The sequence below is a fragment of the Anopheles stephensi genome, chromosome 3 (assembly GCF_013141755.1).
Source record: "Anopheles stephensi strain Indian chromosome 3, UCI_ANSTEP_V1.0, whole genome shotgun sequence".
In the NCBI taxonomy this organism is placed as follows: domain Eukaryota; kingdom Metazoa; phylum Arthropoda; class Insecta; order Diptera; family Culicidae; genus Anopheles; species Anopheles stephensi.
This window is the reverse complement of record NC_050203.1, coordinates 1,515,018-1,539,415: the sequence shown is the minus strand read 5'-3', so window position 1 is coordinate 1,539,415 and position 24,398 is coordinate 1,515,018. Positions and strand designations below refer to the sequence as shown.

General features: G+C 50.3%; 2 protein-coding genes across 6 annotated transcripts in view; one reads left to right on the top strand and one right to left on the bottom strand.

The window, feature by feature from the left end:
• LOC118512074 (lysophospholipid acyltransferase 1) overlaps positions 1 to 19,358 on the top strand; it is a 25,786-nt gene extending 6,428 nt beyond the window's left edge. Inside the window, exons 2-6 of one of the 4 annotated variants that reach the window (XM_036056006.1) lie at positions 12,366 to 12,629; positions 14,989 to 15,212; positions 15,269 to 15,608; positions 15,676 to 15,814; positions 15,891 to 19,358. In XM_036056006.1, coding sequence (XP_035911899.1) covers positions 12,540 to 12,629; positions 14,989 to 15,212; positions 15,269 to 15,608; positions 15,676 to 15,814; positions 15,891 to 17,332 — 2,235 coding nt within the window. In that variant the 5' untranslated portion in view covers positions 12,366 to 12,539 and the 3' untranslated portion in view covers positions 17,333 to 19,358. Of the gene's footprint in view, positions 1 to 12,221; positions 12,630 to 14,988; positions 15,213 to 15,268; positions 15,609 to 15,675; positions 15,815 to 15,890 lie in introns of those variants that run through there. The other 3 variants (XM_036056005.1, XM_036056003.1, XM_036056002.1) reach the window with 3 other exon arrangements.
• On the bottom strand, positions 18,957 to 24,398 carry LOC118512050 (condensin complex subunit 3). 2 transcript variants are annotated; one of them, XR_004906227.1, is made up of 4 exons: positions 23,265 to 24,398; positions 20,484 to 23,187; positions 19,684 to 20,394; positions 18,957 to 19,089 (listed from the first exon to the last, which is right to left on the bottom strand). XR_004906227.1 is itself a non-coding variant. In XM_036055893.1 (3 exons), the coding sequence occupies exons 1-3, from the start codon at positions 24,221 to 24,223 to the stop codon at positions 19,747 to 19,749; spliced, it is 4,311 nt and encodes a 1,436-aa protein (XP_035911786.1). In that variant the 5' UTR covers positions 24,224 to 24,398; the 3' UTR covers positions 19,545 to 19,746. The 2 variants fall into 2 exon arrangements, 1 of the variants encoding a protein (XP_035911786.1); XM_036055893.1 differs by lacking the exon at positions 18,957 to 19,089 and having other exon boundaries at positions 19,545 to 20,394.

Sequence of the window (24,398 nt, the reverse complement as noted above, 5' to 3'; positions counted from 1 at the left end):
TAGTTTACGAGTGGCGTACGAGATGGGGAAGCGTTTAGTGTTTGTGGCTTGTCTAAGAAGTGGTGGGAAGTGGAGTTCCTTCTAGTAGCAATAGCGAGCAATCAGTGCCGCACAGATAGTGATTGTTGATCGTGGAGATGCGCATTCAATTCAGCTCTGGAACTGGCGGGCCAATTGATGGCTCGAGTGCATTCACAATAGTACCCCACATTGCACTTTTAATTGGCTTCTCCCATGATAAGCGAGCCGGATACGATGAGCGGTCTGGAGTTGGCCTGCCAGTCCCCACCCATCTTTGATTTGCAAGTGCCTCAAGTGCCTCTGGAAGATAGAGTGTTGCGTGGTGTGGTTTGCGCTTTGGTTTCCATTTCCAGTCCGGGTCCAACGCTACCACACCACTAATACACAGACTTCCAAAAACGGTGTCACCACACCATTAGGGAATTGAGGTTTGGTTTTCGGTGTTTTGATTCATCGTGTGTGTGTGTGTGTGTGTCGGGTCGGTGTCGTGTTGTGTGAGGCGCAATTTAATCGATGACATCATCCGCCAAAAAAATGTGTTACCAGAAGGAATCCCTCCATCCGCCGTGGGGAGGGGGGGGGGGGGGAGAGTGGCCAAATCGTTTGAATGTCAACGGGTGTTTGAATTTTGCGTAACGAACCGAAAATTCGTCGTCGCAACACACCTTCCGGTGGAAGGTATTTTATTTTTATTTTTTGAAACGTTTTTCACACGTTTTCTATTTTTCTGGTGCTGTGCACAAGCCCCCATGATAAAGTGGCGATGGAAAGCACAGTGGTAGAACGTTTCCACGTGCGCGCTGCTAGTTGTGTAGCAACCTTTGGCCGCGATTTTTTGGAAAACTGGTTGTACATTGTGCAAAAAGCTAAGCAGCTGTATGTGTGGAGGAGAGCAGGTTTTTGACAAGGTTTTTGAGGGGATTTCCAAATGAGATGGACAGACAGGGGAAGTCTGTGCTAATCGAATATATTGTTCACGGGAGACTAACTCCACAAGGACATATATACCTTACATTTATGGATTCTAAATACTGCAGCAGTTTTCTGTATGTGGATTGAGAATTGAACCCAGACCTTGTAGATCCTTGTAGCTAAACTTTCAGTTACCTGTGTCTCTCTTTTATCTCCCGAAACAAAGCTTCATAGTAAGCCAATATCAAGGCAGGCACGATGCATTAGGTCAATTTAAAACACACCGATCCGCTAAAATTGCTCACAGAAATGTAATTGTTTTCCATTTCAGCACGCATTGAATGTGCTAAAGTTTCAACACTACCCTTTAATTACAACAAAGCACCGATACGCGTGACGGTATTCCATCACCACCAGCCGCTCCCTCGCCGTTGCAAGCCGCGTCACGTGTTTATTTTGTTACTGGCTCCCACTAAAATCTCGCGAAACCACCGCCCCTCGACCGCGAAATCGTTCCCTCGAGGGCAAACCCTTAAAACTAACACACGATCGTCAACTATGCACGCTTCACAGTTTCCCAAAATCGGTGGTTCCTGTGGACCGGTGGGGATACGCTTCCCTCGCCAACGCCTCGCAGCTTCTTTGGAAAACTGCAATCCAGCTGCCAAATTTCACACGCAGTGTTCCGGACCGCCAACCTCAAAACGACACACGAAATATCTGTGTGTGTGCGTGCGTGTGCGATGTGTTGATTTTAGTGTTCGTCGGCATACATGAAATTTTCCAACCCAATTCCTTCCGGTGTTGCTTGGCTGTTCCCGTCGCTTCCCGGCATCCCGGTCCCGCCTGTGACTTATTTTCCCTTTTTTGTTGACACACAGTACAAAGCGGTGCAAAATAATGTGTATATTTCATTATCTGATTCATTAACGCTTCGGCAAAGCACTATCAGCAAGGTTCCCCTATTAAGCTCCACTCTTCAGATTGAAGCCGAGTGGTGGCCGCCGCGGTCGCTTAGCCGGTTGGCGGTTAGGCGCAACAAATAATTAGTCGGAAGCACACGTTATCGGACCTAATCGAAATTCTGCCCCACCTCTAATCGCGCGATTTCGTAACAACTCCCTTCACCACTTCGCTTCATCCGCTTACGCGTCCGTCAATCAATGTCAGCCGTCCCTGGCTAATCACCGTGTCCGGCTTGGATTGACCGGCTTTTTGAAGTAGATAAGCTGTCTAAATCGCTCCGTTCGACCTACAGAAAAATCCACCCAAGCTCGCTCGCCTGCTGTGCCCTTGCGCTTCTGTTCCACCCTCTGAAGAAGGAAAAACTGTGCCCGAGTGCCGTGCTTTGGTGCTGCTTTGTGTCTAGCTTAGGATGCTTAGTCTAGTTTATGTTCTTTCGCTTCACTTCCTTTTTGTCCCTAATGCAGTCGAGGTGGCAATTTTCGAGTTTCGTATGAGTGTGTATCGTGTCTCTTTAAGAGCGTTTGTTTAAATATCCTGTGCCCAATGCAGCAGCAGTCAGTCGTGGTTTTTCTATCTTCCTTCTTACTGCTTCTGCCCTCCCCCAAAAACCCCGACGGTAGAAGATAATGTGCGGGATGATATTGTTGGAAGGTTTTGCCTGGTGGAATGTGTGTTTAAACGTGCCACCAAATCGATGTTTTATTGACATTGGCGGGCACACACCGGCCACAGTATATACCACCCAGCCGTCGTTAAATATTCATCAAGACTCAACCGCCAGCGAAGCCCCACGCCGGTCGGCGACATTTAAAAGGCTCGCACGCGGCGCTCCCTTACCGATCCCGGTTACTGTTTAATGTCATTCGAGCTTTTAATGGTTGTTTTTTGGTCAATAAACTCTCTAGTAGCTAGCTGCCTGTGGAAAACAGTCGTCCCCCGGAAAACAGCCGGCACTTTTTTGACGTCAGCCAGAGCCGGCGAGTGTCTTGGAGATGGAAATTTCGTTATTTGGGGTTTTCTTTCACCCGAAAACAGCAGCACTTCGGCTTATTTTATGATTCATCTTGAAATGGAGAAAACACACTACCCACTCCCTACATGGGCGTTCTCAGCGCACAAACTATTCCTTCTTCTAGGCGAGCACATCCTTGGGATAGCCGTCGACGAAGGGTTTTTAAAATGTGTCATTTTATGTCCCAAGTATTGCGGGAGTGTGGGTGTGGGGGTGTTTGTGTGCCACCGAAAAAAAAAACATCACGTTGCGGATGCTGAAGAATATGATTAAAAATTTACTCCACGCCAACTCGTGTCCCGTCTTTGATATGCTGTGTGTGTGTGTGTGTGTCCTTCACGATGAAAGGGATGTCGTCTTGGCAAATCTACCCCCACGGCGGAAAAAAGGCTGGCAAAAGCGCATAGTAGGTACTGGCTGTGGGTGAAAACAAAATGAAAAACCTCCGGAAAACTGCAGGCCCTAAAAAACCCGCCGAATTGCGGCACTTTTATATTGGTGTGTATGCGATTGATCGACGTGTTTTGCTTCGCTTTTTGTTTTGTTGTTGTTGTGATGCCTCTTTGAATGACAACAACTGCAATTTTTCGGGTGGCCAGTCGAACAAGCGTTTGAGTGTTGAGTGAAGCGTGTGTGTATGTGTTGCCACGAGCAGCTGGGATCGTGGGGCACACCCCTATAAAAGAAGGATTTATTTTGGGGGATGGTATTTTGATCGTTATTTTGTTGCTGTTCTTCAAAGGGAAATTATGTCCAGCATTTTTGTACTTTTTGCTCGGTGCTTACTCATTTTTATTTTAGTTGCCGTGGTTTGCCGACGTCATCTCCTGGTTTGCAAGTAGCTGGAAGAGCCGCATGGCGAGGTGTCCCAAGTTTGACACCTTTTTGGGGGAGTTCCTAGGCAAAACCCGGGGGGGGGGGGGGGAGTTTATGGCTAGTTGAACACAAGGACTAGTTTTCCGGCACAGACGGTATCGGTACTCATGGGCGGGAACAGAACCTTCCATTTCGGACACTTCTAAAGTCTAGCCTAGGTCTAAAGTTAGGGTTATGTCTCGCTAGCTTGTTCTACCTCTATCTGTGCCTTCTGAGGAACTTTCGTTTCCCTAATGTGTCCGACGACGAAAGCGACGTGTATAATTAGAAGCACACACACCACCAACGTTGGACGAAGGACGTCTCACCGCGTTTCCCGCGCGCACCGGTCGTTCATCCATCCATCCGGAGTTTGGTATAAAAAGCAAAAGCCAAGGCCAGGCCATGTTACCAGCGTCTCCCGGTTTTCTCGCTGTTTTTTGCTCCTCCTCCTCCCCCTCCTCCTCCTCCTGCTCGGGACTCTCGAAATCTTGCACTGGGCATTAGGTTCCATCTCTGCTCGAGTCCTTGGCCAGGGCCAATCTAAACATACACTCTCGCTCGCACTCTGCCTCGGCACATTGACACACACTCGTTATGGGGGGGGCGGTCATGTACAATTTGGAGGTGTTATGGAAACCGGTTAACTTTTGACCTTTCTCGTTGGGACAATTTTCCCCTTTCTTTTTCTTGGTTGGGTCCTCCAACAACGTTCCGTTAAAATTCTTTGTTTAATGAAATATCATCGTTCTGGGATCGTTTCGGCGAAGAGGATGCATTTTAGTCAATCCGGCATCGACTTCTAGACTCGGTCGGTCGGTCTGTCGGCGTGTGTAGCATATGACATAATCAAATTCATGCCCACTTTTATTCGCCGCCCACTCGGCATACTCTTTCGCTTTCCTTTTTTGCTTGAAAAGCATCTAGCAACGGAAGGAAAAACTCTCCTACAGTCCATGTTGTTCGTTAACCTTCTAACCTCAACCTCATCAATGTCACCCGATTAAATGCTGATGGTGTGGCGTGGTGTGGTGTGTGTCGAACGGGAAATGTCGAAGCAAAAGCCAGCAGAGCTCCGTCGTTTTTTTTACCGGCCGGGTGGAGAGTGTGGTGCATGGAAAGGAAATCAAATCCCCAACCTCCGGAGAAAAGCCGGGAAATGTGGGGGCGACCGGAATGATGAATGGTGGTGGTGGTGGTGGCGTTGGAAAACAAAACTGTTGATGGGCTCCTTGTAACTGCCGATGTGTCCTCCTGAAGATGGATGGATGGATGGGATCGAGTGAAACGATGAATTAATGGGCTTCTAGGTCGCGCCGGAAAATGAAGTAAACCCATCCCGGACCCGGCCGCGTGACTTGACTTTTGTGATGAAATTGTGCAAATGAGCGTTTTCGGTTGCAGTGGATGAATTACGTTAAAACACATTAAGTATATTAAATTTAAAGTGCTTCACCGTCCGGATCCCAATTTTCAGTTGCGTTCTGGCGATAAGCACCATTTAACACGACCGTGTTTTGTTTGCAGCTACGTTAAGGGCTTCAAACGTCCTTCATCCGCCCGAGAGTGTTGTATTTATTTAAATACGACTCCAACCAAAGCCGGCGGCGGTGACCTTCCATTCCGACGATGATGGGAACGATTGCTGCCGTCCACTCGGTGTGCACGCGGCACAGTAAAAGCACATTTCAACCAGACCTGAGAGAGCCTTCTTCACGAGGGACTATCGATTGTTAAAATAGGTCAATCGATTTGCATCCAAAGTGTGGGACTGCCTCCTACATCCTGTGGAGAGAAAAGCCTTTTCCGAAATGAAAGAAAAACACACACACACACACGCTCGCTCGGTCACACCTTACTTTTGTGTTGGTTTGTGAGGCCACTATCGTATCCTCGAGGACCAGTTGTTCGTTTCAATGGAGAGTCCTTACTTGAAGTTTGAAGGTCGCGTGAAAAGAAAATCAATTTAAAACAATTCGCCCAACGCCAGACCCAGTGATTAACAGCGTGATTTAAGCGTCTAACTGCCATCGGGTCATTTTAAAACTTTGGTCCCATATCCCTCTGGTCCCATCGTCCTATTCCGGTTCGATGGGCAAATTAAATACCCAAAGATGATGATGTTCACCGAAGTTACGTTTTATCCCGCGCACTCACACGATACACACGATAAAAGAAGGCTAAAAGTTTGTCGAACTTATCAAATATGAATCCTGGCCACTCTCCGCACCGCTATCAATCAGGCGTCGTCCGGTCTTCTGATGATAGACGACCAAGCAAGGGGCCATGGAATTGGATACTCTCTTATCCCATTTCCTGGGTGTTTCTTGAGAAGTTTTAGGCCATCCATGCCCTCCACCAGAGGCAGAGAAAGAAACTTTAACCCCAGAACTTGATCCTTCGGAGGATTTCATTTAGCAAGCTCACCACCTCCCCACCGTTGGAGTGCTCTGCCCAGGATAGAGTTTCTTCCTGTTGTGGCAGGTGTTTGGCAGGCCATTCCGTACACGGCAATAATCAACACGTGTACAAGGAGGAAACGACTATGCGTACCGTACCGTCACCGGATTAATCTTCATTATTGCGTTTATTGCGTTTCATCTTCACGAGAACCGTGCCCCGGTTTTGCGTGTGAGAGCTCGCTTTCTGCCCGGGTTGTGTTTTTATCGTCCCTTCCGCTCGTTTGCACTGTGCCACACGGAAAGACTTTTCCTAGGAAAAAGCCAACATTATTTTGCTGAGTGAGCCGTGTCGTACCTTTGGCTGGTCGTTATTTTGCTCCGTCCTTTTCTTCTGTTGTGGCCAACTCGAACTCAAAGAAGTTCGAATGGAAAATTGGAAATGGTATTGGGCGTTCGTTGGCAGCGATGGTGGTCTCGAGACGGACGGGGAGGGGGCCCCTCACGTTCACGGTGCTTTGGGAAAACGAGAGACGGGCGTGAAGAAAATTCAAATGAAACTTTCCTCTTTGCGACCGGCTGTCCGACTCGACCTCTCTCGCTCTAGTGGGCCAACTTGCTCAAGTTTGTGGTGACTTTCACGGGACTGTTGCCGCGGCTGTCTTCATCTGTTGAATGAGCGTCGCAAGAACGGAGCCAGAAGCAACCAGACAACACACATCAGTCGCGAAATTATGCGAATCATATAGGCGTCTTTTATAGCGCTAACTGCTGGCAACACTGGAATGGCTAATAGCGTCGCCGGTGGTTTCTGTGCCAGCACATCATCCCGCCATCAGACGCGAGCTGAAATTGCGCCACTTAAAGTGCAAGTTTCGATTTTCGAGTGGATATATGGGATGGATGAGTTCTACTTCGCAGACAACGATGTACCGGTCTCCCCTTTCCTAGCGAAGAATTCAAAATCCAAAAAGTTCTAGAAAGGCGACTGCATCTGTTGATATAATAAGTCTGATAATGGCAGACATCTTTGACCTCCGAACGTGATCGCAAACTCATCCCGGCAAATATCCCCATCCTAGCTACTTGTGGCGCACACATCCTTTTTCGGGGGGAGAAAATGGAAAAGCTTCTTCGTTTACGAACTACGATGGAAAAGCTCGAGTTAATCCTTGAGCTCCTGATACTGTGCAAAGTCAGCACACAAGCACACACCAAAACACATCTCGTCCTCCTCGGTTCGCTAGTTCTGGGGTAGGGATTGCATAATACTACAACACCACAACCTCCAATATGTTTTAGCCGTTCGGGTGGAAAACCTTTTTCCCTTTTATCCCTTGCCCGTCGACGTCAGAGCCAGGTCAAAAACAGTCTATTTAACTCGGGATTCTAACCTCTCCTTCCATCGATCCGTCTCTTCTCAAGCTAATGAATTCTCCTCCGGTCCGATTGCCCTATCGGCCGGCTCCATCCATGAATAGTAATTTGTTCGATGTTTGAAAGCAACATGTCATTACTTTTGACACCCCGAAACCAGTTCGAAGAAGATCCGCTCCCGTGTTGAGGACGTGTGGACCCTTTCAAGCCGGAACGAAACCGACGACGGTAGGTCGGACTGTCGTCCTCGTGTTCTTGCTCCATTCGCAACTTAATTATCATTCGGGGTCCGGCTTTTTTGCTCGATTCGGTTCAACTTTTACGACCATATGGCACGCAATTTCGGATGGACAGGTCCCGTAGTCCTTTGGCCGGGTGTTGTTGGACGGCGGTGGGCGAATGTTAATTCGAAAAGTGGCATCTAAATACTTCCCATTTCTCTCTTGCTTTCGACCGACTGCTGGTCCGTGTGGTTGATAAGAGAGATAAGAGATAGGTTCAATTAAGCCACGCCGAAATTGATCCCGGCGGACCGCTGTTGGACATTTGAAATGGACAAGGAGTTAATGGTTTGTGCCGCTTTTAACACCTGTTGAATACTTTATAGCCAGATGCGAGCTACTCCTATGTTTTTCGTTCCACGTTTTGGAGCTTGCTGGTGCGCTTAGTCGTGGGGAAAATTCGCCATCCAAAGCGCTGTGCATCAAACATTAATTGGTCGGAAAATGTCATTCCACATGCCGCAAACGACACACTGGAACCGACTGTAACTGTGCACTGATATATGTATATACACAGCTCGACCATATTACAAATGATGTCGTTTACATTTATATGGTGCTTCTTTCGTGGGCAGAACGAAGCCGTGCGGGTGGTTTATTTTCATTTCATATTTTTATTTGCTCACCAGACACACGACACACGAAGACGATCGAGCGGGCGCACTTGCCCGTGTCCTGGGCAATAAAACCATCCATGATTTGAACTGTTGACTTTGTGACTTGGCGGCGGCGGCGGGCATCGTCATCACCATCATCATTCGCCGGGGTGTACTCTCTGTCGCTGCGTCGTCCTGGCCATTGTCTCTTCCTTTTAAGTTGTGACTTTTATGACGACTTTTTGGCAATTGCAAGTATCTCCCAGTATACTGCCAGTCCTGCACGGGGAAGCTCTTTCGTGGTGGCTGCTGGGTTTACAGAATCCCGGACAAGAGTGTCGTCTGACGTCCTCGCACAAATGTGAGGCAAACTGTAAATGGTTGCCACGCCAGTCTCGGTCAAGCTTTCCCGGGCTGCTTCCCGTTGGCGACACTGTGTGGTGATGCTTTCGCGCGCGCCATTTTGGCACCCGCCACATTCCAAGCGTCAGATGATAGCGCGGACCAGGGCCCGAGCAACAGATAGGCGAAACGTGAACGTGTGCTCTACCAGCACTGCTCGCAACAGAAGCAAACGATATCCTTGCCATTCTGACGCAGTTTCTCGTGTGTGGGTGCGTTTGTATGTGGGTCACAGTCGCCTCTTTTCATGGTTCACGCGAAATTGGCGAATTTGGGCGAAGAGATTCGTGTGGCGGCGGTGGCGGTGGGAGAACTACGATTAGATTAACAAAAGTAATTAAGATCCTGGGCCTCCGATGTCCTCCACCCACGGCCAGCAATTGGACACGCTCGATATCATCGCACACACCGATATGATAGCGCCGGAGGGCGGGGGCCATAAGACACACTCCACATTTTTCCTCCATTCATTGGTTTTATTGTACGAAAGGCTGGCTGCTCTCGTCCACGGTTTGGGTCGGTTAGTTTCGCAATTATTGCGTGGCTTATAGGCCCACTCTCGAGCATGCACACCAGCAGCAACAAGGACCTTCTCCGGGTAGTGGGGGCAGCACCAGCACCCAGCCCAGTATGTCCTCCACAGCATGTATGTGAGAACCACCACCACCGAGGAAAAGCTTAAATTCAATTCCACTGTGAAAATTTTGAAATAAGCGACATTCTCTCTTTCTCTCTCCACCCCCCCCCCCTCCCCCCCCAACAGAACCCCGCGGGAAAATTGATATAACACCTTTCTTGCGAAAATCGATTCTGCGCCTGGTTTCGCAAATGGTTTCGCGTGAAATTATTTATCATTATAGTTATTCAATGTTTTCTAGTGGCCGTGTTTCCGTTTTACGCCATCCCCCTCCTTTGCGACAAGCTGCTTTTGGGTTTGGGTGTGTGTGTGTGTGTGTGTGGCTCTATTTTTATTCCGACCAAGGAATTGTTGTTGGATGGAATGGCCTAATTTTCTTCGTATATAAAAAAAAACTACGCGACGACTATTTTCCCATTTCCTCCAGGGGGTGTGGTGGGCTCTTGTGGGACGAAGCAGTAGCAATCGCGCATTAGTTTATAGTGGTTTTATTTGCGCAATAAATACGCGGGGGCTCGTTGATGTTGCGACGATGGGAAGCGTGCGAAGCAAGAGGAACTGTTTGTTTGTTTTGACTTATTTTATTTTGTTTCTATTTAATTAAGATGTTTTCATTGGAATTTTATTAGAAAAGTATTTATGAAAAGGACTTTTGCTTGTATTTTATATCGTCTGGAAACATAGATATCTTTTTAGAAGATTTTTTTTTTAGAACTAACTTCATAAAATTATTCCAGATTTTTTGTTAATTACGTTTGGTGCCGTGACCAGTATTAAATCTAAGTTTAGTTAGTTTTGTAACTAATGACTAAACTTTTTGTTTTGTAACTAATGGAACTAATGATTAATTTTAAATTTGTTGCCATTTTAAGAGTCTGGCAGGTCTCGAATATAACCAATGATTCAAACACCCAGGAATAAGTAGTTTAAAACTCTAGAAATCCTTATCAGAAAAGTTGGTGCCGTGACCAGGATCCAACCTAAATCACTTAATAATTCAAACAAGTTTCCTTCTCATAAATAAACTATAATTTGTTTTCTAATTCTTCCAACGCATCTCTTTGTTGCTGCTGGTGCATGTGAATTCTACACCAACGCTGCATCCCCACCCTTGGAGTTTTTTCCGGGGGTGGAAGGTTATAAATTTCGTTTTCTACGAGCGCCATAATTCATTCCCGTCCAGGCACAAGGCACCGAACCGAACGGTGATCGACAGGGGAAGTTCCACTGGGATGGGGGGGGTATCGTACCGTTGGCCCTCTTCCCTCTTTCGGACCAATAATAATGCAGCTTAACCTTTCATCGAAAGTTGATCCGCAATCGACATTATACGTGTGTGGCGTTGGTGTGGTGAATTGTGTATGATTTGGTTTCGATTTTTATTGGACCCCGCGCAGTAGTATTTCATGATTTGGTCGGGTTTGATGCCGTCCGACGGGAAAAAAGGGTCGAAACGGTCGAACGGTCTCTCACGCTCTCTCTCTCTAGGGTGTCGGAAAGGTGGTGCAAAGTTCTTGTGCCGTGCGTGTGAAGGGTTGGTTCTTTTCTTTTTTCTGCTATTTTTGCACTTGGCAATTTCCTTCCTTCCGCCCCTCCACCGATCGCGCCCGCCTTGTATAGGATGGGGGCGAAGTAGGAGGCAGGCAGGCAGGCAGGCAGTAGTGGTAGTAGTATCGATGATGTTTAGCCTCCACAAGGCGGCAAAATGTTTTATTTTACCACCGTATCGATATTTTTTGGCGTCGGTACGAATTTCCACATCATTTTAATGATGACGAACCCACTCACCCGCAGCAACACCCGTGTGTCCGGGTGGGTCGGTGTCATACACTTAAAAATGCAATACACATTTCGAGTGGCGTTTAAGCGCGCCGCCGTTGCCTTTCGTGGGGTTAGTTTTTCCGAACCGACCGTCAATCGACCGTCAGCGTCAGCAGGTTGAAGAGAGAGAGAGAGAGAGAAAGATTTCTGTCGATTGGCGATTGGGAAATGTTTCACCTGTCTAGTGGGCTTCGGTTGCTGCCAACATACATTCACCTTGGGGGGAGATGTGTTGTTAGTGCGGGAAACGATGCGCAATGAGATGTATTAAAATTATATGCATCCCCAGCCCCCCATCCCAGCCATCGAACACTGCTCCACTGAGAGGTTCCTTTGCTTCAGATTCGGCGTCGTTTTGAAACCACTAATGGATATTTAATTACAATCACTAGTGTTGCTTTTTAGATGAGCCCAAAATAATAGTCACGGTTCAGGCGTTTGGGATATTGCTCTTCCAAAAAAGCATGCCCACACAGTTCCACAACTTCATGACGGAAGCGAGATTAAAAGGATAACGCCAGTAAGTGAGCTTGGATAGCGAAAGTGGTCATGTTCTCGGTGTATGACTACCGATTGTTACTGATGTTCTGCCTTCCGGACTACCAAACCCAAAGTTAGTTTGGAGCTGTTGTTGTGTCTTTGTGCCCTATCTTCGGATCGAATTTCCGGATCGAGCGTGTTTGGCAAACAAAGTTCGCAACTTCTCAGCATTCAAAGCATTCTTCTCCAGCGCACGCTACCCTTTAGTACCGTTTTGTTTAACTTTTGCAGTACGCATTTTCTGTTTTGCCCTCCATCTTTTCCTTTCTCATGGTTTTTTTAGTCGACTGTTGAGTGTCGATTACGAAACCATCTCGCCCTCTCTCTCTCTCTCCACTCCACTTGTCCAATCGCCGGTTGATCTCCCGAACCATGGAATCCTCCCATAAGATAATCCGATCCTCGGCAAGGAAAACTTTGCTCACTACAACACTCCTCGACCGTTCGGCTCCATAAATGTCAAATAAATCACACCGCGTCTGCCCAAACACTATAGCCGCTTCTTGTAGAGTGCAGTTTTCTCATCACTTGCTTACGCAATACCAGGCACGAGTCGATCATGATGGAAAAGTTTGCCCGATAATGTTTTCGGCTGCTGGTCGGTGGAAGCCGGTAAAGTGCGCGCGCGTTCTGTAGCTAACCAGTGACAGTTTAGTGTTGTGTAACCGTCAAAGAATACCTTCGGAGAAACACATATTCCATCATATCCATCCCGTCGTTATGGAGCGTTTCGATGACCACCAGCCCGCTGAAGGTGATCTGCTCCAACGGACACGAGGCTATCTCGTCGAGCTCGGTGTAATAAAATATGTAAGTTGGCTGGATGGATGGTGGGTTCTGACGCCGAGTGGCAATTAAAGGACTGGCGGCGGTTTTGTATCCATGTAGACAAAAAAAAGATTAGCCCTAAAACATCTTGTTCGTTCTCAGCTAACTTAAGCTAACGAACTTGTAGGTCATCTCGCTTACTAAAATTAGCAAAAACAAGAGGCAAATCCTCCATTTCGGTTTAAATGTGCATACTAAATGAGTCATCTCTGTTAGGAGAAACTGCTCGCTTCCGTAACACATTGACTGGCGGCCGGGTCGAGGCCCGGTGGTGGTGCAACTGGTTCAAGGTGTGCAAAGGCAGGCGGCGAACGCTTAACCTTCCCCCGAGCACGCGCCGATGCATTTTGCACCAGCAGCTGGTCGGAAAACTCGCTTTCCGGCACGTGCTTACTTATGTGCGCACCGAACCGTCCAAGGTCTCCAGACCGCCCGAGCTTGCGCATGCTAAACTACTTGCACCTGTATGCACCACTGGAGATAGCTGCCCGTCATCCGCTTTCAAAACCGGCCCCCTTGGTAGCGTTATAGCGTTATCACATCGCGGGGGCAAACATATGGACAGATCGACTGCATCTACAAGGGAATGGTAGTGTCCCTTCCAGGCGATGCTCTCTAAACTCGTTTTACCGATCGATCGTGGCCGTGGTTCATGGTCAAGGTCGATACCAGCAGATGGCGGCTTGCGAGGAGAAATCTAATCCACCCCTGTGTCATGGGGTTGCACAAGGGGAAGCTCTTCTTTCGCTCTCTCTGTCTAGTCGCAATCGTAACATCAGCACTGGAACTGGGTTTGCGCAACAGCTTATTGCATTACGATGAGCTCAGACGTGAAAACAGTTACACAGATGGCAATAGCGGCCGGTCGCCGCTTCCCATATTGGCTCTCTGTATGGAATACTGTAAGAAATCCCAGCCAAAAACCTCTGATCATTTGTGACAAATAAACTATTCTCCAAACAACTCGGCCATCCTGTAGCTACTAATTGAGCTTCCGGAAATTCCAGCGCCAAAACGTAACCCTCCCTTCCGGATGACCTAATTATTTAACACGAAACACCTCCGAGAGCATGAAAAATGTGTACCCCCACACACACTCATTCACACAACCCAGACCATGTCCGTCGTTAAATCCTTGACCCGGATTCTCGTCCAAAATCCGGCCCTAAGCCTTTGATTAGAACTTTGTTTTCATCACTTGCCAATTTCACCCAGATGGTGCCCCGAGAGTTCTGCTTGGTGTTTGCTGATGCCAAGAGCGCTTTTTAAACTGGGCCCGATAGTTGGTGGTGCCGGACTCCAGCGCATTCCTCCGGTAGTAGGAATTAAGCAATCTGGGTCATGATAGCTTTAGCTTCAAATTAAAGCATAGCAGAACATCTTGCGTTCGGGGTGGTTTGGAGCTCGGGATATCAACACTACTACTATTGTGCCGAACGACACGGCACACTAACAACATAATTCCTCCACTTGAATTGGCTTAACCCCTCAGCAATTGGATTATATTCGCTTGTCCTGCACCGAGCACCGTCTCTGATAGATGCCATCTTTGTCCATCCCATCCATCCTCATTCGAGCTTGATTGTGGCTCCACCTTTGGCCACTATCGCTATCGGCACAGCAAATCCGCCCCGTTTTGTGAGACGAGATCACGCGGATTATCATGCGCGCCATTGCCGTGATTGGCCTGCAAACCATCAATTCGCGAACTCTCGTTGAACCCCTCGCGAGACACACTATCTCCGGGTATTAAGAGCCCCGGCACGCAATCAGTAGGTTGGTGTCTGGATCGTGTTGGTTGGGCACTGATAATAACCGGTCGCGACTGGCGAAATTGATAAGTGGGGCATGCTTTTGTTACACCGTTTACGGATGTGTTTGAGCGCTTGAGGGTAGGTTCTTTATCGCCGAGACACCCTTGCCGCGGCTTCTTGGTGCATTAAGGACAACAATATGTTTATTATTCTATTCTATAATATTGATGATCGTTGACTGATTGAAGCAGATCTTATGTAAGCGGGTTTACGATCGTTTGTTGATTTATGAAGCGATTCAATCAGGTCTCTATTTTTATTACATTGTGGGAAATGAACATTAATTTCACCGGGGTTGCCAAGGTAGAAAACAAGCGTCCGCACGTTTAAACAATGTGCGTTTTGAACTACACAACGACTTACCGTTGTGTGACTCAAACCTCACTTCATAATAGGATGTCTCAGACCACGAATTGCATAACGAAAGGCGTTTTGTCATGTGGGTCACACAGCTCCGGAATGACTCCATCGACCGCTCATCACAATATCGCTAACCGTCTACCAAAACCTTTCCTCTTCACTTTCAGGTTAACTTCCTCATCACACAGTTTCTGGCGCTGATCCTCGCGTCAGCCTTCCGCTCCTACCTGCACCCGTCCAAGGTGTCAGCCAGCACCCGGCACGCGATCGGGCTAGTGATCGGTCTGTTCTTCGGTTACTTTTGCTTCGGTCAGCAGGCGATCCACATCGCAGGTCTGCCAGCCGTTTGCTATGTCGTCATACGCACACAAAACCCACAGATTGTTCAACGGTAAGGGAGCACCCACACGACACGACCACCCGCTAACTCCTCTGCATTCCTTTCAGGCTCGTCATGGTCGTGGCACTGTTCTATCTGTCCTGCATTCATCTGCACCGGCAGTACTACGATTATGGGTCGTACTCGCTCGATATTACCGGTCCGCTGATGATCATCACGCAGAAGGTGACCAGCCTGGCGTTCAGCATCCACGATGGCTTCACGCGCGAAATGAAGGACCTGACGCAGAGCCAGCAGCAGCACGCCATCCGGAAGCTACCGTCGCCGCTCGAGTTTTTCTCCTACACGCTCCACTTCCAGGGGCTGATGGCGGGCCCGTTGGTGTTTTACAAGGATTACATCGACTTTATCGAGGGCTGTCACATCATCAAGCAGACGTCGGCCAGTGTGAGTGGTGGTGTTGGGTGGTAGCAAAGCGGCAGCGAGATTGATGATGTTCTTCTCTCATCTGCAGGCAAAGTACGACATCGAGAAGAAGATCGTTCACGAACCATCGCCGGTGAAAGCGGTCGTGAAGAAGGTGATTGCAAGTTTGGTGTGTGCACTGATCTTCGTGAAGTTCGCTACTATATATCCGATCAAAACGATGAAAGGTGTGAAGAAGACTTCGCGCTGCCGAAAGCCCGCCAAACCCGTCTAACAAGCCTTTTTTCTTACTGCAATTTCCAGATGACGGTTTTATCGCGAGTTCAGGCTTTTTCTACTCACTGTGGTACATGATGATGGCCACCACTGCGGTCCGCTTCAAGTACTACTTCGCCTGGCTGATGGCCGACGCGATCTGCAACAACTCCGGGCTCGGCTTCAACGGGTACGACGAGCGGGACGGCGTTACGCCCCGCTGGGACATGCTGTCCAACATTCAGGTGCTGGAGTTCGAGTTCGGCACCAACTTCCGGAACTGCATCAATGCGTGGAACGCCGGCACCAACCGTTGGCTGCGCATGGTCGTGTTTGAGCGTGTGCCGAAGCGCTACGGCACGGTGCTCACCTTCAGTCTAAGCGCACTGTGGCACGGGTTCTATCCGGGCTACTACATGACGTTCGCCACCGGTGCGCTGATCGTGATGGCGGCGCGCATCGCTCGCAAACTGTTCCGGCCCGCGTTCCAGGGCACGGCCGGGTCGCGCATGTTCTACGACGTGCTGACGTGTGTGATAACGCGCGTCTTCATGGGCTACGCCACCTTTCCGTTCGTGCTGCTCGAGTTTAAGGCTAGTCTTCGTATGTACCTGAATGTGTTTATGTGCCTTCATCTAGTCGCTCTGATCACTGTGTTTATTTTATCGAAATACGTACCGCGGGGAGAGGGCAGCCGGCAGTCGGCGAGTGCCCGTTCGCGCACCAAGCTTAAAGCGGACACGGATGAACAGCCGGCCAGCGCCAACGGCAGTAGCCGGCGCGCTGCGGACGAATCGGAGGGCCGCAGTTTGCTGAAACCGACCGTACCCGTGGAAGCGCTGGAAAGCAGCAATGGCACCGGCGGGATGCGATTCCGGGGCGGCGAGAATGGTCGCCGTAGTGATCCGTGTTCCGCCGAATCCTCCCAGCAGCAGCACGACGTAGTGGACCCGTTCTGTCTGACCACCAGCACCACCACCACCACCCTCAATGGCAACCACAAAAAGACTGACGATTTCCTGTCCGAAGAGGATAACAACAACAGTGCCACCAGCCCCACCACCACCACCACCACCACCTTCAACAGCGCCACCTCGACCGCCAACGGCAAGAGCGGCTCGAAGCTGACGCGCGAACGTATCAAGGAGAAGCTCGAGCAGGAGACGCGCAACATCGAGGACTTTATCGACAAGACGGTGACGGGGTTCGTCGAGCTGAAGGACGACCTGATGCGCATGCCGGACGAAACGAACGGTGGTTTGTACATTCCACGGAAGGCGCACGGTGGCACCGGCGGTCTGGTGAACGGCAATGGCAATGTCGCCGACGGCAACAGTAACATTACCGCCGGCAATGGCAACACCACGACCACCACCACCACCACCAGCAGCAGCAATGCGTTCCTGAAGAAGGAGATCGATGCGCTGAACGCGGCCGTCCAGCAGGCGAACGTGCTGCCGGCTGTGTTGAGCAATGGGCATGCGAAGTAAAGCCACCGGCGGATGATGGTGGATGGCCAGCCAACCAGACAGACCAACCCAACCAACGAAACAGCAGCCAAATATTCTTCCCCACCACCCCACTGACGGATCGAGTGTTTTCGAGTGTAAAGTGAGTTCCTAGACAACATTCACGCGCGCGCACACGCACACACATACATTGGACGAGATTGGTGATTGGAGTCTGATGTTTTCTTATCCTTTTGCGAATCGGCACTGTGAAGCGTGAGCTACATCCATTCGTCTTTCCGTACACTGCTCCCGGGAATAGGTGTCCCTTTGGTCCATTTTGCCCACGGTGTGGGACGGATCAACGAATTACGCGCGCATACACGCCGAGCTTTCGAGGGCAATCGCCAGCAACAGATCGCACAAATACTGCAGCACCGCAACTACTATTTACCACCATTTCTACTACCTTCTACTACTAGCATACAAGCGCACAGGGGGATATGTCAGCAGCCGGCGCTGTGGGGGCAATTGCCCACGGATGAAGCCGAGAAAAGGATACACACACACACACACCTATTGTTTTTGTGAGACTCAGACAACAACAGGACACTACTGTTAATATTTGTAGATGTGTGTGTGTTTTCGGTGCGTGTGTGTGTGTGCACATGAGTGTATCGGTAAAAAAGAAAACAAAACGTCGCGCTATTTGAGCGACCTGCAATTAACTCAGCTGCTTCCAGAACATGAGGTCCCAACCCACCAGAACGTTAGTCGATAGAGAGAAATGCTAGGAACGCAGCTCTGGGCATTACAGGGCAGCCGAAAGGCATGGGGCCACGAGTGATCAAACATCACAGGTTCTTCCCATTTCGAGGGAGAGCGACAAACCTTTCCCCACTACTCGTGTAGTTCCCCGTTGGCGTACAACTTCCAACCCTCCAAGCTTCCAAGTCAGGGTCGATATTTTAACCGGAATCGTTCTACTTCCATCGAACACCTTTCACTGACTCACTGCAACTGCTACTGCAGGTGGTTCAGCTTCCAAAAGATAGTGAGGGAATACTCCCTGTAAAATATGATATTTTGTCATCTGTCCCCACCAACTGAGGGGGGGGATTTGTTGTTTCGGTGTAAATGAGCGTGTGTGTGTGTGGTTTTTGCAAAAGAAAAACTAATTTTAAGCATTATTTGTGTTTACAAATTGTGTGTTGTGTGTTTTATACAACAAAAGGCCATTCTTCCATGCAAAAACGCACGCCGCCATCTTTTATGTTGTTTTTACACCTTTTTTTGTCTTTTACGTTAATAAAGTAATATATATACATAGAAAGAGAGAGAGAGAGAGAGAGAGAGAGAGAGAGAGAGAGAGAGCGTTTAAGGACCTCTTTTACGGCAGGATGTAGCAGCGCAGATTTATGGAAACGAAAGGAGATAAATATTAGATAGGAGCTAATTGATTGAACCGAGCGCGAAACACACAGCTCGTCGTTGCATTGACCAGTGTAATTAAAATAAATTAGCAAAAGCGGGCAGGAGTCATCATCTCACACGCCGTTCAATGTGGGGATGGTGAGCACTACTACTAATACAGCGACCACCGCTATTGGACTATTGGTGGGGAAAACAAAGCAAACATTGAGAAGACGGCAGCACATCGCTCTCGGCAAAGGAAGGTTTATGGTTTTGTGCATAAACAATCCATTCTGCTGTGTGTCGTCGGTGATGTCGCTTGAAGATCGAAACCACGGTTAGAGCCAGGCGGGGTCTGTACTGTCTGCTGGTGGACCATCGGGGGACTACAAAAAGAAGAAGAAGAAAATATTACCACTAGTTAAGGTACAACAACTTAAACGTGTAAGGCAAAAATACAAACAAACAAAACAAATCTACTCATTTCACACGCAACAGCAAACACATATGAAAGGGAAACAAGGCGGACGGACAGAACTACCAATCAAATACGCGTCTCGGGATGAGATAGAGGAGACAAAGAAACAAACATAACAACATAAAAAAAACACTCTTTTTGTAGTAAACCATTACAAAATAAATATAAAATCGTAAACTGCTCCGGTAGGACGTGTCGTGATTCTGCGTCCGAACGTGCGTAGAATGGCCCCCTTTATGAGTCTGCGCATGTCATGAGAATGGCACCGGACGACCCACTCCTTAAATTCGTTTTAGGCGTGATAAACCCAAACTGCTTAGACTGGGCGTGTACGTGACCGGTATCGAGGACTTGTGCAGCAAGTAAGGTAGGAAAGTAATATTAGTTGTTGCACTTTATTCACACTATACAACACACACACAGACACACACACTGGCTACATCATCATATAAATCGCTTATTAATATGAAGCAGTATTGCTCGTTTCTGTCCTAAAACGTACCTAGAATAAGAGTAGAGTACACTCTCTGTTAAAGATCTGCCCCCGTTGTGGTTTGTCCCCGACCTACGTTCCCGTATCCTTTCGCGTTGCTTTTCGGTTCGGCCGTCTCGGGGAGGTAGCGACGGTGTCGGAATCGTCACCACCCGCTCGCGTCCGCCGAATGGCACTCAGCGGAGTCAGCACAACGGCCGCTCGCTTCAAGCGTATTGGGCTCGAGGTGGACACACCGCTGCTACTTTCGGCACCATCGGCGGTGGTGGCGGCGGCGGCGTCGGTTGCTGTCGTCTTTCTTCCGCCAGCCGTCGGCCGTTCGCGCGTTCGTTTACCGGCCGGTGAAGAATTGTTTGTCTGCTTTCCGGACGACGCCGCTCCCAATCGGGACGTTGTTCTGGCGGGGGTTGCGTTCGGGGTGGACGTTCCTTGCAGTTCGGTCGCATTTTTCGAACGGCGCGCTGTGGACTTGCTGCGCTCTTTGCTCGTTGATTGGCGCCCGGATAGTCTGGGTGTTGTCGCTGTGTCATCACCGGGCGCGGATTTCAACTCCGAAAGAGACTTTCGCGTCATCACCTTGCTGTTCATGGCCTCCAAGCGTGCGGTCCGACGTGTCGTCGCACGGGGTAACGTTCCGGGAGCTGGGAGGACCGTGCGTTCGAGCAGTGTTTTGGCCGCTACCTTGTTCATCGGTCGAGCGGAACGATTGATGCGGCTTACCTGGGGAAGCGATGAAGGGAGAAATGGGAGAGTTGACAGTGTCGTGCTTTGTCCGAGAACCGCCTCTTTCGATGTACCGTAACACTTACCGTAACGTTGGGCGATCCTTCTACGGCCTCGCTTTCCGATGAGGATGACGACGACGATGAAGGCTTACGAATCGGTGTTTTCCGATTCGCGCGGGCACTCGACGCCCGACCCGTGGAAGTCATCCGCCGTACCGTCACACTTGCTTCGTGCTGCTGTGTTTCAGGAATCTCCAGCTCATCCTCGTCCGACGAGGAGCCGGCCTCTTCCGAGCTTCGCACTTCCTGTGTGGCCGGAATTTCGAAATCTTCCTCCCCGCAGTTAGCTGCCCTGGCGGAAGCGCTCACCTTGGGCGTGCCAAATGCTGCTCTGACCCGTGCGGAGGCTGCCTGCATTTTGCGCAACGTTGAAGCGTCGGGAACCTTAAACTTCCCGTCACCGGACGCGGACAGCTTCAAGGTAGGCGAACATCTAACTCCCAGGATCGAGCGTCGGAGCGATTTAACTCCCGAATCCGGAGTGCCAGGAGCGCCCTCCGGTCGGATTCTTGCCGGTGACGAGACAGCTGACCCAGCGCCCCGCAGCGGCGAGGCAAGCAGGTCCGTGTCGGAATCTTCCAGCAGGATCGATTTGTTAATCTGGGGCCGTTCGTCGGACCGTTCTTCGTCTTCGTGCTCCTCCTGCTCCGTCTCCTCACCGTCTGCCACCGGTTGCTCCTTCTCGAACACTTCCGGCTCCTCCTGCTCCTCCTCTTCCTCCTCCTCCGCCGGTCCCTCCTCCCCCTCCTCCCCTTCGCCTCTCTCGCTCACGGGCGTACGGGAGGAGGAGAACTTAAGCGGTTCCCGGATCTTGCCCAGCATCAGCTCCCGGAAGGTGGTCAAGTTTTTGATCGTTTTCGGGTCGAGGTACGGTTCCTTCAGTATTTCGTCCACCGTTTTCGCGAGATCGCCCCTCAGCCCCGCATCGTCCTTAATGTCCAGCACGAGCAACTCTTTGCTCAGCAGCTTCAGCAGATCCTTGAGCGTAATGTTGTCCCGCATCACGCGCAGGAACGAGGCCGCGATCGTGTTGTGCGGATTGACGCCCGGATTGCAGAACACGGGCTGCGTCGAGTTGACCACGAACTTGATCACCGTCTCGGGGCGCACCTCGGCGAGCGGACTTTCGTTCGGCGCTTCCAGCACGAGGAAGAGCGTGCTCATCAGCGCCTTCTGCATGAGCTCCTGCCGCCGCCGGGCAATCAGGCGCTGGAAGAAGATGCCCAACATCTGCTGCATTTCCGGCTCGGTCGTTGGGTTGAAGTAGCGCAACAGCAGCTTCGACATAATGTCCGCCGAGGTGCATTTGCCGCGCAGTATCAGCCGGCAGAAGCCCTCGATGATGGCCGCGCAGATCGCGCTGTCGTTGCAGGTGTCCATGAAGTGGACGGACATTTTGTAGAACTCGTTGCCATTGCAGGAGGACGCGTTCAGGGAATCGTCGTGGTGGCTGCTGTTGTGCCGGTTGAACAGCTGGCGGCAGTTTTTGTTCGTGCGCGAATCGTCCTTGCTGCTGGTGGAGACGTCCTCGTTCTCCAGATCGAAGTGCTCGAAGCCGTACTTGTCCAGCAGCTCGAACACACACTCGATGGCCGTCTTCCAGAGGCGCGAGGAGGCCGTGTTGAGGAACTGCTGGTACAGCAGCTGGAACGTTTCCTTGCTCAGCCCATCGTACAGCATGCTGAACGCGGTCGACGTCCGCAACGCCCAGTTGCGCGTGGACAGCTGGCCGGACTGGACGTACCGGCTGATGAACGTCGGGTAGAGATTACACACGGGCGGTGTAAGCACGCGCACCGATGGACTGTTGACGAGGTAGAAGCAAATCTGCAGACACTTCTCAATCGTGGCCTGCGTCACGCGGCGCGGCTTTAGCATCGAGTCGCGGAACAGCGACGTGACGCTACCGGTGTCCTCGCCACCGATGCTGCTGCTCGTCGTACACTGGGACATTTCGTGCACGAGCGGTTTCACCAGATTGGCGTACTTCTCGTGGCACACGTTCACCTCTTCGTTTATCAGCTGCGCACCGGCGTAATCCTTCTGCGCAGACAGCGCACTTTCCTGCTCCTTCAGCTCGAGGATCTTGACCCGCAGTGCTGAAATCTGCAGCTTCAGCGCCGTCCTCTCCGGATGCTTGTCCAGATACGCATCGACCAGCTGACGGGAGCTGTTGGAGACGTCTTGCCGCGACGGTTCCAGCACGGAGCTTACCAGCTCCACGAAAAAGTTGAGCCTCGTCTCAACGTCTGCGATGAGCTTCTCGAACGTGGCCATTATGAGCCGAACGTTCGGTTCGAACAGATTCTCGTGGCACAGGATGTGCGAGAGCACGAGCTTGAGGCTTTCCCGGCCAAATTCGTCCCCAAAGTCGTACATCAGCACGATATCCATCAGGATCTGCAGGGTGTACTGCACGTACAGCTGCTGCAGCTTGTCCATCGTCTCGGGCTGACTCGGCGACGCCGTTTGGCTGCTCACGACGCTCACATTCGCGCTCTTCATGCATGCGGCCGCCGTCGGGTTTGTCACGAACGCTTTGATGTACTCACAAAACTTGCTCAGCTCGATCATGTAATCCTCCAGCCGGTCCGGGTCGTGCTTGTGCAAGTATTCTAGCAGCGCCTGCCAACAGATTGCACGTTCAATCGTTAGTTCCGACAGTGGAACCACTCGACTTTCCTCCCCAAACTTCAGCAGTCGGGCCATCTCTTCTACGCCATTTTTGCTAAAACGTAAACAGATCGTTATATGGTAGATATTCCAACTTTTGCTCTAGAAATGGAAGGATGGTTTGGCTCTTACTCGAAAATCTCCACCAGCACCAATTTGGCCGTTTTCCGGAACCGATCCATCTCCTTATCGTCCGCATCCAGCTTGAGCGCCTCCACGAACGCCACGTAATCCCGCTGGTACGATTCGATCCACTGTGGGATCATCACGTTCCGCATCACCTTTCGCACCGCCTCCGAGTGATCGCCGAGCCCTTGCTCGAGGAACTTTAGCCTCTGCTCTACCTTGTACTGCCGTACCGGGTAGCTGCTCATCTGCATGTACGTGTGGCGACGCACGCGCTCATCCGCATCCCACAACCGTTCCAGCACGTGCGGGATAAGGCGATAGTTCCGCCCCAACGAAGAGATGATCGTCTGCCGCACCTTCGGCGACGGGTCCTTGTCCAGATGGTACACGTAGGCTCGCACCACCGGATCGTCCGGTGAGTTTGGGTCCTGCAAACGTTGCAACGCCAGCACGGCCTGCACCCGCACATGCTGCGACATGTCCCGTATCCGCTCAAGCATGTACCGCAGGATCTTGTCGCAAATCGAATCATCCAGCGCCGCATCCGTCCCGAGCGCGTTCAGTATCAAGTTCACTAGCTGACATATCCGAAACCGAACCAACTGCGCGCTGCTGATCGTGCTGAGCAACCAATCGAAGATCGAAGCCATGATCGGGTGTGTTACGGCCTGCTCGCTGTACTCGGGATCGGCCACAAATTTCGCACAAAACTTGAGGACATTGTTCGCATACTGGTTCGTTTCTTCGTGTTCCATCTGGCGCTTGATGACCTGGATGAAGGATTTCATGAACGAATCGTGCTGTACCGTGCCGTACAGTTGCTTCAGCTGCTTCACCAGCTTCGCGTGCGTGGTTTCGGTTTGCTGCGCGTTCAGCAGCGTCTGTATGACGGCGGTAGAGTATTTCACTTTTTCCGGCGTGTTGCCCGGTGCTACCACCACTTTTCGCTTGCGTGGTGCCATTTTCCTTCGTGCTGCAAGTGTTTCGCTGTCCAAGCACCACACAAAAACAACAGTGATTCGGAAAACCGTGATGCGATGTAGGGACGCCAATTGTTGTTGCGTGCGTCGATGGCTTTGTTTTGACAGAGACGGATGCGTTTTTCCAGTTCAAATTTGATCTGGGAACGCGTCTTTT

Bases quoted from the DNA above. Each gene is read 5' to 3' on its own strand.
- LOC118512050 (XM_036055893.1), bottom strand. From the start codon at position 24,223: ATGGCACCACGCAAGCGAAAAGTGGTGGTAGCACCGGGCAACACGCCG. The intron at 23,188-23,264 runs GTAAGAGCCAAA...TTTACGTTTTAG, and splicing joins GTGCTGGTGGAGATTTTCGA to CAAAAATGGCGTAGAAGAGA. The intron at 20,395-20,483 runs GTAAGTGTTACG...TCGCTTCCCCAG, and splicing joins AAGGATCGCCCAACGTTACG to GTAAGCCGCATCAATCGTTC.